The 16,815-nt window shown below is 42.0% G+C and overlaps 1 protein-coding gene across 6 annotated transcripts in view; it reads left to right on the top strand.

Moving 5' to 3' along the window:
- LOC117936005 (TRAF2 and NCK-interacting protein kinase-like) overlaps positions 1-16,815 on the top strand; it is a 56,847-nt gene that overhangs the window by 12,591 nt on the left and 27,441 nt on the right. For all 6 annotated transcript variants that reach the window (XR_004654870.1, XR_004654871.1, XR_004654869.1 and 3 more), the window contains exon 2: positions 479-544. Coding sequence is in view for 3 of the 6 variants with exons in the window: in XM_034858705.1 (XP_034714596.1) it covers positions 479-544 (66 nt within the window). In the remaining 3 variants the exon portion in view is untranslated. The remainder of the gene's footprint in view (positions 1-478; positions 545-16,815) is intronic.

Raw genomic sequence — 16,815 nt, 5'->3', positions numbered from 1 at the left:
TGTGTGTGTGTGTGTGTGTGTGTGTGTGTGTGTGTGTGTGTGTGTGTGGAGGTCATTGGGTTTTATACTTAGTTCAAGTTGCTCCTTGTCAGAGATGCGTCGGGTTTTGTCTCGGCAACCTAGCGACTGTGGGCTTAAATTATTAGCTAGTCTGGACACAAGCCTAAAACAATCCAGGACTGCCACTCAGTCCAATGCGTCCACACCCAGACGCCTCTCAGTTGGTTGAGCAAGACATCAGCACTGCTTGGCTTAGAGGTCCAACTCACACCATTGTCAAAAATACAGTTGTAAAACACAATGTTGTAATGTGCTTAACAGGACCAGCTGGTGTATGAGCACACACTGGCGTCGTCCCATATGATTGCTGTTATAAATCGGATCCGCACACAATGTATCTTGTTGCATTGAAAATGCTAACGCTTCTATTAGTCTTGGTCGTCCTAATGATCCCACTGTGTTTGCTTTGTCGTTCTAGGATCCTGCCGGCATCTTTGAGCTGGTTGAGCTGGTGGGAAATGGCACCTATGGGCAGGTGTACAAGGTAAGAGACACACGGACTTTGATACACATTTGCTCTGTCTTTGTGATAGCACGCTCCTCCTTCTTATCTGCCTTTGCTCATCCTTTGCAAGTCGCCCATATGGAATAAAGAGAAGAAATGTGCACTGTGACTGAAGGAAACAGAAAAGACGAGAGATAAAAGCTGCGCACATGGTTGAGAGAAATGGAGCGAATGTAAAAGAGATGCGAATGCAGAGAGGAGAAGCAGAAACTGGGGCACATTAAAGTGCTTTTAGGAGAAATTCCCTTTCTCCTTTTTTCTTCACTTTCTCTCTTCCCTGCTGTATTTGCGTTACTCGCTATACCTGTGCAAAGGTTTCATATAAATCTTTCCTTCTAGATGAGGTATCTTAGGGGGAAGTGTTTCTCCGGGACACAGGAAGTGCTTGTGCTCAGTTGTTCTGACGTTGTGACATCACTGTGGTTTGAGGTTTTAGCTGTCAGCTGCACTCAGCTGTTTCCTGATGTCGTTTCATCACTCTGTCTCGTTCCATGTCACCGTCTGAACTTCCTCTTCCCTCCATGAGGGCTCGTTGTTCTCTGGTCCTCGCTTCCTTTCCCTGATCCTGCTGCTTTATCCTGCCGCTACGCAGGATGTGGCATCAGCCTGTGACACTTTGTTGCCTCTAGCTGAAAATGTGTTTGTTCAAATACGTGAAAGTATGGACGTCTGAAGGGCCCTGTAGGTGCATGCATTTTATTTGTGTGAGAGTGTGTTTCTAATGGGACAGAGAGTCAAGGTTAGATGGTGATGGTCAGGCGGAGGTGGGACATGCTTCTCTACGCTTCTGGGAATAATCTGACATCCTTGTGTGTGTGTGTGTGTGTGTGTGTGTGTGTGTGTCTCAGAAGGGAAGGGAAAAACACAAAAGGAACTGGGAATAGGAGAGGTATGTGTGTCCATGTATTGCTGACTCTGCTGTTTTGGTGAAAGTCACGGCTCATTTACTGGCCGACATTCACCCAGACTTTTACTATACATTACCAGGCCACAGAGTGCCTATGGCAACAGCACCGGCCTGTTGGGTCCGTAGCCCATACAGCTGATCCACGCTTGTTTGTGATTGGGTGTTGCATGGTGTATAACACTCAATGGAGTCTACATATATATATATATATATAAACGATTCCTGTCACTGCTGTTGGTTGACAGATCACGGACAGTTTCGCTGTTTTTGTGTATATCTATACAGTTTGGACGTGTGCAATAGATGTTTAGTGATCTTTTTAACCCAAAAGTTGTTCAATATTTGCCTGTTTGTGCGTTAATAGTTGCTGTAGGTGCTATAACTATTGGCCTACGAAGCTCATTAAAGAGCTATTGCCCTTCATAGGTGGAACTAGACAATAAAACAGTAGAGCTGAAATGAAAATGAAAGGTTAGGTTTAGGAAACCAAACATATTTGGGTGTTTTAGGTTGTTCTAAAAAAAAAAAAAAAACATATGACCAAGATTTCAACTTTTGAAACGATTTTCTGACATTTTGAAGTCAATATAGAAGAGAGATAGTTTAAAAAAAAGTAATTATCATATTAATCAATAACAAAAAGAATAGTTACAGCTCTAATATGGATATTCTGTAAATCTAATACTATAAAAGGCAGAACAAATTCTAAAATGCGTTGTAGTGGTCAGTTTCAAATATTGCCCCTTCAGTGCAGTAGAAGTAGATACAGATGCAAACTGGAAATGACTGGATTCATCCATACAGATAAGAGGCAGAGTAAAAAATGCCATCTATTTTAAATTCCTCATGCGGCAGAGGCAAGCCGCCTGAAGAGGATCAACTTATTGTGAGCAGGTGGATCTCTGAGTCACTGAGATGATAAATTGACCTTAAGGCTGGTGGGTATTAGTGAACTGGAATTGCTCCTGCTCTTGCTGAACCATTTTTAGATACTTGTTATATCAGAAAAATACCACATAGGAATACCATACTGTAGCTCTGGGCTGTCGTATCCCCATCTGGATCAATGCATGCTTGCCTGTGTGCTGTGGAGTGAACACGGGTGGGCTTTGGATTTTTGCTCAGATGTAAAGATTAGAGTCAGACGGGCTGTAAACACGATTTCACTCCTTGTTTTGATTCCAAAAATAAATTAAATTTGCTCAGTGGCCAGGAGCCAACTTTGCTCTGACGTGTCTGTGATCATGGGCTGCATGGAAAGTAGGTCTCCTTCTTCTTCTGAGGAAGTTGTGCCTTGATATTTTCTTCTACACCAGTGTTGGCTGCAGCAGTTTAGAAAATTGAGAATCTCTCGACAACTCCTCTCTACCCAATCAATCTTTTATTATTCCTTGTTTACTTCCTGAAGACATCTATTCAGATTAATCGTACATGTCATATGCTATTAGATGAAATCATTTTCAATTTTGTTTCACTGAATCTGAACTATTCAATTCTGTGGATAGACAAATGTAGGCTACCTTTGAGCTTATTATAACTTTAATAACCCTGTTAGAGGAAGTAAAAAAGAAATCCGGTGTGGTGGCTGGGTTGGATCAGTGCTGGAGCAGGAGCAGGTGCACGTGTACTGAGAGTTTTATGCCTCGACGCAGAGGTCCAGGGTTCAAATCCGGCCTGTGACGTTTGCCTGCATGTCTTCCCTCTCTCTCTCCCTCTTCTCACCTACTGTAGTTTTCCAGTCAAAAATGAAAGGCGGAAAAGCCCAAAAAATAATCTTAAAAAAAAAAAGTTGCAGGTAAAAGTTGAAAACAGGTACATTTCCTGAACAACTGACATCTCTGGGATTTTTTTTCAAACAGAAATATGATATTAAAAAATCACAGGAAAGTAATGATGGAAGAAGATCTCAAGTCACACACTTTGGCATTGTTCCTGCAGCCTAAAACATTCCACCAATACCAGTCCACTGCATTCTGCTGCAGTAGTTTTTACTTGTTGTACTGTGTGTAATGAAGCTAAAGATATGTAGTTTTATGTGTACCCATGCATGCATCCTTTTGTGTGTGTGGTTGTAATGGCCAGCCCAGTGTTTTATGTTGGTGTTAGGGGGCCAGTAATGCGCCACGTTGCTGCAGTTCTGTGTGTCTGGGAGTATGAGATAACAGCCTATCAACAAATTCCATTAACCCATCTAGTTAAATGATACAGATCTGCTCCACAGTGCTCTTTCCTCTCTCTCTCTCTCCATCTCTCATTCCCCTTTTCACAAACACAAACACACACACACCCAACATCTCATCTCAATAATGAAAAATAATCTTGAAAAGTTGTTGCAGGTTGTTGTTTTTTGTTTCGCAGTCAGCAAAACTAGTGTGGCCAAGACGAGTTATAGACGAGTAGCCGCTGTGAAAAAGAGAATTTCAGCTTGACTTCTCCCTCTGTCTCCCTTTCTCATTTTACATCTCCATAGCGGTTCCATTTCCTTGACTTTCCTCCTGTGTCTAATCATCCCCATCACTTACTTTTCCTTTACTTCAGCGCATTTCTCTTATCAATATGTAACAACGGTTTTCTTCTTGTTTCCCCTGGTTTTTGTGTTGAAACTTCCCTGGTGAGCTGTACTTAAGGGAGCAGCCTGTGCCTACAGTTTGTGTATATATAGCTTCTACTGGCTGCTCTAAAAGGGCCATAAATAGAGAACATGGGTAATGGTGAATAATTAAACACATTCTCTCTCCACTTCTCTCCCTCTCCTCATCCTCTCTCTCTCTGTTTTAGCTCCCTTTTGCTCCCTCCAAATGTTGTCACTCTGTCCCTCTCTCTCCATCTCCCTCTGTCCGCTCCCTCATCGGTATTTCCTTCCTTTATTTTGCCACGTCTGTCTCCTCTACTCTTATCTCTCCAGCCTTCCCTCCTTCCCCTACTCACACTCTTTTTTTATTTTTTATCATGCTTCTGTTTCTGTACTGTCTTCCCCTTCTCTCTTTATTTCTGATGCTTGTGAATATTTGATGGAGCTTTTGGCAATGCAGTTCTCCGAATTGAGAAAAAGCCTGGCCTCAGACGCACGGTGCACGTGGCAGGGGCTGGACCGGGGACCTTCCCCAGCCACCCATTGGCCAAAACATCCCTTGACTGACTGACTGACAGGCTTATTTATTGACTAATTGATTGATTGCAGCTCCTTGACATTTCCTCCGTAGAAGTCGTTTTTCTCCGTGACGGATGCAAGGACATGTTGAAGGGGCAACTAATCATATCTCAGTCATAACAACACTAACACAGCACGACACACACATTAGCACCCACGCACGAGCACGTGAACGATAACACATTCAGCCTGTCGTCGCATCGACTGTCTCCACAGCTTTTGCAGTGCAGCAACAACAAATATTTCCTGTGTTTTGTGTGTGTGCATGTCTGTGTATGTGTGTGTGTGTGTGTGTGTATGTGTGTGTGTGTGTGTGTGTGTGTGTGTGTGTGTGTTTTCACATTCACATACAGTACTTTCTTGCCATGACTCTGCTGTCGCCATGAAGTGAAGGAGCGGGAGTGAGAGGAGAAAAATTAGGAAACAAATCTTTTTCTTTTTGATGATGGAACACATCCACTCTGCTCCTCTTCAGGCAAAGTGTTTCACATACTCTTTAAATATTCACCAGTCACACACACACACACACACAGAGCGATAGTTGGGGACCTGGGCTTTTATATACTCACCCACTGTGACAGCCACTCCGTACAAAGAGCACCTGTGTCCTTTCCATTTACTGCGTTGGCGTGTCTGTGTAATGTGTGTGAACAAGGGTTTGTAGGAGCATGTATGGAGGGTGATGCTCTCATTTCCCTGTGTAAGTTTGTCTTATGGCATCAGGTGTGTGTGTGTGTGTGTGTGTTCGCGTGTGTGTGTGTGTGTGTGTGTGTGTGTGTGTGTGTGTTTATGCATATGTGTAGCTCCTGTAAAAATGTCTTTACATTGATGTTTTTTAAATTGATGAGCAGATGAACAAAGTAGGCCTTTACGATTAATCGTTCACAAAATCACAATCTTGATTCACTCTTTTTTTTTTATGACTTTGGTTTTTTTTTTTTTTAAGCGCTCCCAAGCGCTTCTCTTTATTGAGGCCCCTATGTTTACAGGCTTGTGGTGATGTGCAATGTGCTATAAGTGCCAAAAGAATCTGTTTGGTTTGGTTAAAATTAAATGTCCTTAGTATTCGTCTTTGTCAATGTCTTTCAGAAAGCAAATAACGTGTATAGTTTCCGACTGGGAACCCAGAATTTCCGACATTCCATGTAAAATTGAACACAACAAACAACAGTCAGTGCCCCTCGCCTGGCGTCATGGCGGTAGTCCTCTTTGATTCTACCTGTGTCAGATAAAAGCAAGCTTGCAGTGGAAGGTGGTAAAATATGACAGTTTATTACAGGGAAACATCCCATGAATTTGAAGTAGCCTACATTTGAGAAACGACACAAGGAGGCTAAGCTAGCTTACCTTAACAAGGTAAAGGAGAACGCCAAGCCCCCTTTGCCCGAAACAGAAGCTAACCCCGGTAACGTTAAAGGTATGGATGTCTGGGTACAGGGCCAGGCAGCAGGACGGAGACCACTACAGGACAGAGAACTCTACAGGAGGGCTTCACAGGTGACCCGATAGCTGGTTAGTACATTAGTAGGAACAGCAAAAGCGGAAAAGCACTAAAAGTTTGCCAAAAGTTCAAACCACAGTTCAAAACACCTGTTGATGTCTGTCTTCTTTAGTCTAGTTTAGTTGGATATTGAGGTTTTGATGCATTCTGAACTTACTGCTGCGTCTTGTGTAGACTGTTTACATATCTGTGCTCATCATCATCATATGTAACTTGTATGTACTGGTGTTATTGTTGAAAACATTGTGAATGCATATTTCTAAAATGGTATGATGTTTTTGTTGAGTTACTATTACACAATACTTTTCCCACCTTTTCAAATCCCTCAACAAATTACCCATATTACAAAAAAAGAATAAAACTACTGATAAACTATTGAATTGTAGATTATTTTTCAAAAAATAAAAAATGAACTAGCAAACCCACTTTGAAAACTTATCAAAACTAAACTGAGTTGAAAACAAAAGTCAAAAAAAAAAAAAAAACTAATGAAAACTGCAAAACTATAATAACCTTGGTTTGGTACTGCCAATTTGTTTTTGTTATGTCATGGGCAAAAAACCGTGGCCGAGAATCGTGAGATCAATTGAAAGCCCAAAAAAAATTGTGATTCATATTTTTCCCCAAATTGTGCCGACTTACCACAAATCATCCCCTGATGTCATGATGAGCTTGTTAATTTGGCAATCTCAGACTGTAAAGAAATGAAAGGAATAAAGTTGAGTATTAGGGTTCAAAGAAATGCTTCATGTTGTTAACCAATCACACCCACACCTGTATCTTTCTTTCTCCTTCTCTGTCTCTTCATCACTTTTCTACCTGCAGTGTCCCTGCCTGTTTTGCAACCCGGCCCACTTCTCCTCTTCCTCCTCCTCCCTCATCCCTCCTCTGCCCTCTTAAGAACCGAATAAAACTTCAAAGTTGTTTTCATATCTTTCTTATCTGCTGGAAGCAAAGGACTGTGGGAGATTTTTCTCTCTGCACACCCGCCACAGTTACACATGTGCCTGCACACACACACACACACACACACACACACACACACAAGCACACACACACACACACACACACACACACAAGCACACACACACACACACACACACACACACACACACACACATAAACACCTCAGAGAAGCAGCATGAAGTGTGAAAGCCTGGCATAAGAGACTCCGCGAAGCACGGACGATAGAATGACGTCATTTATTCCTTTGTTTGATGTTCCTAACTCCTCCTGCTAGTGTTTCTCAGCAGGAGAGGAGATCAAACAACCCAGCATATACAGTGTGTATCTCTGTGAAAGTAGTCCTTGCTAATACTAAAATGGTAACTTCATAAATTAGTGTATGGCATATAACTTTGTATAGTATTCTGTCTTCTTCTGTGCATAATAGAGCCCGGCCGATAAAGGATTTTTAAGGCTGTTACCAATACAAATATTTGGCCATTTAAAAATCTTGTATGCCGATGTAGTTTGACCGACATTCTGTATATTAAAAAAATGTATCCAGAAACGAGTTACAAAACGGCTTTCCCTAACAATAGTTATTTGTAGTCATTTATGAATTCTCACTAAAATAATATGATCATAATTCTTTTTTGTCACAAAAGAACAGAGGAACATCAAAATATATTTAAGTTCTGATAAATAAAATGTATAAAAATACAAACTTAAGATATGAAACTTAAAGTCACATTAACAAAAAAAAGAATCAGTGTTACAAACAGGGACGCTGTAGAGCGCCCTCTGGTGGACAAACTATGCAACGCCAACGCTCCTAACATGGTTGACAGTCCGTGTTTATTTTTTAAATATTAATTTATCTTTATTTTATATTTATCTGATTAATTTTAAATAGTATTTTTTGAAATTGGCCATTGAAAAAGGCCAAGACTATAGATTGGGAAATGCCTAATATCAACAGACAATATCGGCCCGCCGATATATCGGTCGGGCTCTAGTACATAACACACAATATTTTATTACAGTTTAACTAGCTGTCCAGTAGGAACACTGCTAATCTTTCTACAGCTTCAGTGGCGCAGTTGGCATTAAGTACAGCTACTAGCTAGTTTAAACTTATGCAGTCTGATACAGTCCTGCAATGATGTAATGTGTTGTTACTAACTGTGTTGATTCAACTGTATGGTCCTTTTGGAGGATGTAGTTTGTGGTGCTGTTAAACTTTATTACTTTAAACAGAGAGGTGTTTCTGTTGTTTAAACTACCCTCATTTAATAGAAAGGGGGAGGGCAAAAAAATTAAAACACCTGTCACATCTGTATAAAGCAATACAGTTCAACAGCATCAGAAACTGCAGCCTCCAAAAGGACCATACAGTTGAATTAACACCTCTCTAAAACTGTAATAAAGTAAATAGAAAGTTTGGATTTAGGTACTAAGGTCCCAACCATGTTTTTTTAAATGTATTTTTCTTTAATAAATGGTTAGAGACACATAAAAGTTGTTTGTATTATTTTCAACTATGATATTATTCTAAATGGTGTCATGAATGAGTAAGCCCAGACACACTGTTACTCAATATTGAACCATTCCTCATAATGCAGTTATTTCAGTCTCTTAGTTTCACCGTTGGCAGCAACTACTGTGGAACGTTCTGCACAACGGGAGAACATTACTCATTCCCAGCCTCTCCTAGAAAACCTAGAGGCTAGTGGTGCCTGCTTTATCCGTATATTGCAGTTGGTATGATCATGTAAATGAATGAAGAATGTAGTACTATATGGTAGCATAATTGCTAATGGGGGTGCTGTCAGAAGGTCTCAGTTGGGAGTATCTGCAGGCTATAGGGTATGGTTTGTGTTTATCAGTGTGTACAATAAGGGCATGTAGTGGTGGTAGTAATGGTGTGTTGCCATATACAGTACTTGTCCCTGGTGCAGGTGTAGGGGCACTGTTGCAGTTGTTTACAATGTAACACCATGTCATTGCCTCTTTCTATTGCTGTATTTTTGTTTGTCTTTTACACACTGTCGTACAAACACACACACACACACACACACACACACACACACACACACACACACACACACTCACACTCCAATCTCATGTGCTCTTATGAATAAACCTTGAACCATGACCGAGGTGGATGTTGCTTGTTACCGTGGAAACAGCCGATGTGCTCGTTCCACCCACATGCAACTCACGCACGCACACACACACATGCACGAACACACACACACATACACAAACACACACCTGCACCTGGCAGTGTGTTCATCAGCCTACATCCTCTCTCTCTGTCTTCCCCAAGGCCAAACGCCCCACTTACCCACAATGCACTCCCGCCACCCAGTCGAGGGTCAATTAGCCTTGCCTGATGTCAATAGCAATGTTGTTCTCTCTCTTTGTTTGTCTTTTTCATTCTCATTCTCTCTCTCTCCACTGTATGTTTTCCAGTCAAACCCCCTACCCTTTAATTGATACTTTGCACTGTAAAGAGCTATTTAACCGAGGTTTCTTTCCCCACAGTGTGAATTACTGCTCATCAATAGTAACGTCAATAACCTATACTGGCTCTGACTCTCTCTATTGTTCACAACATTTAGCTCCACACTTGAGTTTTCTATCACTGCTCTCTTTCATCTGAGCTTGGTTTCTTTTATTCATGTTTTCTGTTCACCTTTGCTCAGCTGTTTTTTTTCTTTCTCTTCCTTCCCCCCCCCCCCCCCCCCCCCCCCCCCCCCCCCCCCCCCCCCCCCCCCACCTCCAGTCCGTGCTGTAAATCAGCTCGGCTGTTCGTTTGACCTCCAGAGCCGCCGAAGCGTGATACTGATGTGCTGAACCTGCCACTTTGCCTCTTCGCTGCAACCCTCCTCCTCCTCCTCCTCCTCCTCCTCCTCCTGGTCCTTTTCTGCCTCTGTAGTGTTCCTTCACTGAACTCGCCAACTCTCTTCTTCTTTCATTTGTCCAGTTGAGTGTCTGCTTGTTGTGTGTGTGTGTTGTTACATCAGGGCGGGACTGCTTCAGTCTTTCTGTTGTGACTCTGACAATGTTTAGGCAGTTTGAAGTGAGCGATAAGTGTGTGAGCGGGGAGGTAAGTGGCAAACGGAGGGAATTAGTAAATGCATTAATGAGTTACCCTGTATTAATGAGCTAGTGAATCAATGAGGTGATATGTTAGTTTGTGGAAAGTCTCTTGTGTTGGAATAGTGTTAACAGCTTTAGACGGTCACACGGCTTCAACAACAACAAGGACAACAAGGATGTTGACAACATCAAACTGAAAAAGAAACGTTAGTGTACAGTTCATCTGTTTATATGTGTTAAAGTTAATCTGGGTCAGCCTCAGATGCCTGCCATAAATAATCTTGGGACACACACACACACATACACACACATATCTGGCGAGTGGTTGTCCTGTTACGAGTGATTTATTTCCATCACATCGGAGGATGTATAAGGATGAGGACAAGCTTACTGTTTCCAGATGTTAGACATATGCAAGTGCACAAACACACGCAAACACAGGCCCACAGACCATCTTTATACATCATATATCATTACGTACATCATATTTCTTGTCAGATGGCGAGGGACTTACTCAGCTTTTGTGTATGCGGCCTGTCTCTTTGTTTTCAAGCACCATCACACCACCATAGGGAGTGTCAGATGTGCTTTTGTTGCTTGTGATCAAATGCGTGTGTGTGTGTGTGCTGCGCACCCAAAAATGGCTGTACAGGTCAATTGTGCAAGCAGCTCATAACGACTCATAATTACATTTCTTGTTAGGTGGTGACCCATCATGTCTGTTTTAAATATTGTTAGAGAAAACAAGGAAGTAGGGTGACAAAGTATACGTCTATAACACAGGTGTAGTTCAGTAGTAGTATAACATTTTGCATAAGGAGGCAGGTTAAGGTGTTAGATGGGTCAAACATCATGATTGTTTTTGGAAATAAGAATTTAGTTAGTGACGGAATGATGTTCGTGACATCACGTCCTCATTTTAGCAGTTTGACCCGAGTAATACTATATGAAGTATGTCATTTAAAAAAAAATCTGGCTCCTCTGCAACACCTACACCCTGTAGTCCGATTTGCAAAAATCCAAATCTCCCTGTTATGATTCAGCAGTCAGGGCCAGGGGAGGGTGTCTAACTGCGTGTCAATCACTGCTCAGGCACACGCATTTATTCTCCCTCGTGGGCGGAGGGGCTTAGGAGACCGTTTGGGGCTTAAGCACAAAGGCGGGGAGGGACTGAGCAGTTGTCAATGTTCAAATTCTTTGGCTAAATCCTGGATCTTCACAATCCTAGCTACAGCACCTTTACCTGGTCACATGATTAACATCGTCACTGTGGTCACGTGTTACAGCCACATGTTTAAGTGCAGTAGTGAATAGATTGCTTATATATGTCATTTTGGGAGTCATTTTCAATCATCATTTTCTATCCTGTCGTTTAGCTAGGAGGATGTGTTTGGTGTGTGTCTGCAGACGTTTGCTTCTCTTATTTACACAGTTTTGTGTGCCTGCATTTGTCTTACCGCTGGGCCAAATCCTTTCCCTGACCCCGGATTACTTTGTTTTTTTGTGTCCACTGGCTTGTTAATTAGCTTGTTGTACTGTGAGCGAGCAGGTTAATGAACGGCTATATTTCAGGCTGTTGATAGATTATTGTTTCAATAGGCTTTAGCAGATAACAGCGGGTCATTCAGAGTGGAATCAACAATCGCTGGCTGCCTGTCACAAAATTCTGCATCTCCTGCAACAACCCCCCCCCCCCCACACCTGTCAATAAATCCCCTTTGGACTATTCTACAGATCATTGCTCTCATCTCTCTTCCTCTCATTCTCTTTTTTTTTTTCTTTCATCATCTCCACCTCCCTTTATTTACTACCTTCTTCTCCCACAAACACTCTGCTTGTATTCGTTTCCCTTATCCTTACTGGCTCTTGTTATATCTTTGTGCCTTTTAAAGCTCTTCCTGTCTCAATCCGTCTCCCTTCTCTCTTGCTTTCTCATGTGTGAGAGCAGCCTCGGGGTGCTTCTATATTTTCTGGGCAGTGCAGTAGTAGATTGGAATGGAGGCCTTTGTCACTTTTATTTACTGCTTCACTGGTTTCACAACAGCGTGTGCGCTCGCGTGTGCACTCACACTCGTCTCTGTGTGTGTTGGTGTGTGTGTGCGTGAGCAAGAGTGAAAGTTGAATGAATGCAGGTGTTTCAACTGCAATCAGGTGTGTCTGGAAGTATTGCCCTCCTATTTCTTTGGGCTCCTTCAGGCAGAACTCTGTTTGTATCGTTCGTTACCCGAAAGTAGCTTCAATTCTGCATCGCAACTCCGGCTACTGCTGAGCATGCTGGGATTGGAAGCCTACCGACTAGAACCAGTGGGTGTTGATACGAGGGTACAGACTGAAACACTGGTTGTCTGAAATCCTTCAACCCTAACGCAACGGAACTACACGCGTGTGTGTTTGTGTGTGTTTGTGTGTGTGTGTGTGTGTGTGTGTGTGTGTGTGTGTGTGTGTGTGTGTGTGTGTGTGTGTGCGCAATCATGTTCTAGGACCTGTCTGTCAGAGAGAGACAGACAGAAAAAATTATAGATTGATAGCCCAGGGACACATCACATCCCTTAGCCCACTTTCCCCCTATGATACTGTTACTATGCCGACAGGCCTCATGCCAGGAAAGCGATCTTAGATGGCATTCAGTCACTTGTTGTCTAATGTTTTTGTGTGTGCAAGGATTACCATAACGGCACAGATTAAGATTATGGTGTGACCCATTTCTTTTTTTAAAAGAGTTAGCAACACGATCGTGTGTGTGTGTGTGTGTGTGTGTGTGTGTGTGTGTGTGTGTGTGTGTGTGTGTGTGTGTGTGTGTGTGTGTGTGTGTGTGTGTGTGTGTGTGTGTGTGTGTGTGTGTGAGCTTCCTGTGCATGCAAGGGACACATAAAGATGGATGGTTGCACAACACTACTACAACATTAATAGTATTTGAAAATTCATTTTTTTTAAATGGATGCAGACAAATTAGATTTTTGTATGTACTTTCGTGGCCACTATCTTGCAAAATATTGATTAATATAGGTTAAAACTATGGCTTTTTAACACCTGGGTCATGTAAAGGATAGGCTTAAATCTATTTTTAAATTAGAAAGCTCCTTCACTTGGCCATTTAAAGTAAAAATTTGGATGGTTTCCTCTGACCTTGCAGCTTGGCCACACAGCGAGCACACACTGAGGACAGATGTACTGTGAAATCCAGCTCCCTCACTGAACTACTCCTCTGCTCATCCCCGCCCTCACTTCTCAATCACTTCTCCCTCCTCTCTCCCTCTCCCTCTTCCTCTCCCTCTCCCTCCTTTCTTCACCCAATCTCTTCTTCTAACAATTCTCCCACATCAGGATAATAGTCTCTTATTCCCTGTCTTATCCTTCTCTTTGAATGTGTAACCGTGTACTTTTGTAAGTGTCATGCCTACTGTACTCTAGCCAGCCAAGACTGTTGCTAGGCTACAACAGGAAGTGTCCTGCATAGTAAATGTGTCCGAGGGGGCGTTGGGGGGTGTAATAGACTTGGCAAGGGCACGAACGTGCACGCAAACAAACAAAATACACACACGCTGTAGAAGCATTTATTTCTCGTGTACGCGCAAAATACGCACACACAGAAGCTTTGGGTGTCATGATATCAACTGGCAGGTAGTAATAAGGCAGCGGCAAGCGAGTTGGTCTCGCCTTACCGAGGCTGCAAGCTGAGACTGATGAAGAGATGCTTCCATCTGCAGCCTGTGTGTGTGTCTATGTGTGTGTCTGTATGTGTCTTTGTGTGTCTCAGCAGAAATATCTTAAAAGACAGTCCTTGCACACACAACCCCATCTTCTTCATTGTAAAACACACGCATATACACACCTCCTTTGCGGTACCTGTGTACCAAGTACTTTACCGACGTTTTTTTACTTTAACTTGGCAGGTGCAATTAATCCTAATTATGTGTTGATGATAATTACCGGAATAGGCATACTATGTGTCAGTTCGACGCCTTCGTCGTGGTGCACAAGGAAGGTGACAAATGAGATGATAGATGAATAAGCATCGTAATATTGGACCTAGAATCTGTTTTTTATCTCTAGATTTCATTACAGTATGAAGTTACATTGACTGCATGATGAGTATCTAAATTACAGCAGTATAACTCTTCAACAAGCGACAGCTCCAAGTTTGGGGAATTTTAACATGCTGAAAATATTGGTGATTAAATTTGATCAGTGTGTAGTTTCTTGCAGTCTGAGTGCTGTACATTATATTTGTATCTAAACGTGAGTATTCCTACTAGCCGTGAAATGATAAGTTGTTTAAAGGAAATTCCTCCCCAACCTTTTGGATAAGTGATGCACTGACTTTGGTTTTGGAAGGTAATTTGACCAAGCACCTTTCAGATGCTAGCTAGTAGCATTATAGAGTTTTTTGGACATTTTATAGAGAGTATTTTTGATGAGTCATTTAAGTCCTTTCTAATTTACAATGCCAACTATTTCCAAGTTCCAGCCTCTCAATTGTGGGGATTTGCTGCTTTTCCTTGGCTTATGTGATAATACATTTTGTATATTTGGCATTCTGAGTGTCAATCTGAGAAAACAAGCACTTTGATGAAATCATTTTATCCTTTTTTTTCGGATATTGTATTTACTAAATGATCATTCCATTAGTCGATTATGAAACTAATCGTTATTTTCAGCCCACGTCAAATGAATGGGGGAATAAAAGTAGATGAATTAATACTACAACAATTTGACATTTAAAAAATGTATTGCCAGGTTGTATTGTTTAATTGCAGGTGTTTGAGATATTTTGTCCACCTTCTGTGTTTTGGCCTGTAATCAACAAGTCTCCTTTGAACCGGTCATCACAAGAGGCTGGGAGTAAATGGAAGCATTGTTGCCTCGCAATTATTTAAAATCTGTGGACTATGAAACATCACACAGTAAATGAAGAAAGTGGAGTCTATAGTCTATTACCTTTTAAGTTAAGTTAATTATGGAAGAGGGTGAAACAATAACTATTACACATGCACAAATAGAGCAGATATTCTTAAACTAAATGAGTGTAAATGATCCTGGTTTCATATGTTGTTGAGTGGAACATCAGAGAAAGACCTACTCTTCATTTCCGTACCGTGGTTTGGGAAACACTGACCTGCAGGGAGGACGCCAAGCAATGACTCCTCCGTGATGCGGCCGCCTGAAGGCTGATTGGAGATCAGTTCGGTAACAGTTGGCGGTCTCTATCACAGCGCGGCCATTCAAGCGGAACAAACATAGTCAATTTGGTCTGTTATCGCTCAAACACACCTGGCCTGGCAGCATTACAGCTGTGTGTGTCTGTGCGTCTCTGTGTGTGTGTCTGTGTGTGTCTGTGTGACTGTGTGACGGTTGTTTTGCTATAATATGGTCAAACTACTTTTACAGGATTAAAGAGGGAAATAACTGTGGATCGGACACATGAAGATAAATTCCTAGACCTCCCATTTGAAATGTCTCTGTGATGATTGCAGTTAATGCACTGCATGCATTTGATAGGAAGTATTGGGTGAAAGCATTTGTCCTCAGTATGTGTGTGTGTTTTTTGCTTCGCGGAGACACTCGGTGTCAGTGCTTTGTGGTGTTGCAGAAGGCGCTAGATGCATTAGCGGAAGCAAAATGAAAGGTTTGCTCTGTTTGTGTCATATTTGTTTGTCGAGCTCAAACGCTGAATGCTTTTTGGTTGGCATTAGCGATCAGCTCAGTCATGTTCATGTAGGACCCGCTCTTCACAGCCTGCTGGTCTCAGCTGTGAGGCACAAGAGAGGAGAAGACAGAAAATACAAGGAACAGGGAAAAGTAGGCAAGCCTTCAATAGGGAGGAGGGCAGAAATAATGAGAGGCATGAAGAGGAGATTGTGAGAACTTAAGAGGGTTAGATAATGAGAGAGGGAATCAGTGGGATAAGAGAGAAAGGCAGAGTGAGAGAGAGAGAGAAAGTGTGTGAGCGAGAGAATGCAGATCTAGGTCAGAGAGGCAAAGCAGTCAACAAACGAGTGGAGGAAGGGATGAACAGCCCTGTGAGGCTCAAAGCTCCTCAATCTGAATGGGACAGATCAGGGAGAGGGTGGGCCATCTTTTAGGAGAGAAATAAAGAGAGAAGGAAGAAGACAAAATGATTTTAATACTGTGTGACATCTTCTCGTTTTCCATTTTTCCATTCACAGGGTTGCAGCAAACGTTTATGATGAGAAGTTGACACCATTCTTATGTCTGTACATTAAGTGTGGAGCCGGAGTCAGGGGGCAGTTAGCTTAGCATAGCATAGCATATCATAAAAACTAGCTAAGCCATGCCTGTATGTCCTTTTCATCTGTACACAAACAACAACAACAACAAAATCTGTATTTACATGCTACTATTTCTTGACGAATAACAGCCAACATTGAGTCTTGTTGTCACTATGAGATTCTTAAAGGTCCCATGACATGTTGCTTTTTGATGTTTTTATATAGGCCTTAGTGGTCCGCTAATACTGTATCTGAAGTCAGTATTCAGTGGTCCGCTTATACTGTGTCTGAAGTCTCTTTTATATAGACCTTAGTGGTCCGCTAATACTGTAGCTGAAGTCTCTTTTATATAGACCTTAGTGGTCCCCTAATACTGTATCTGAGGTCTCTTTTATATAGACCTTAGTGGTC

Source organism: Etheostoma cragini, chromosome 20, assembly GCF_013103735.1.
Source record: "Etheostoma cragini isolate CJK2018 chromosome 20, CSU_Ecrag_1.0, whole genome shotgun sequence".
NCBI classification, from domain to species: domain Eukaryota; kingdom Metazoa; phylum Chordata; class Actinopteri; order Perciformes; family Percidae; genus Etheostoma; species Etheostoma cragini.
Note: the sequence above shows the minus strand (reverse complement) of the source record. Positions and strands in the feature narration are given on the sequence as shown.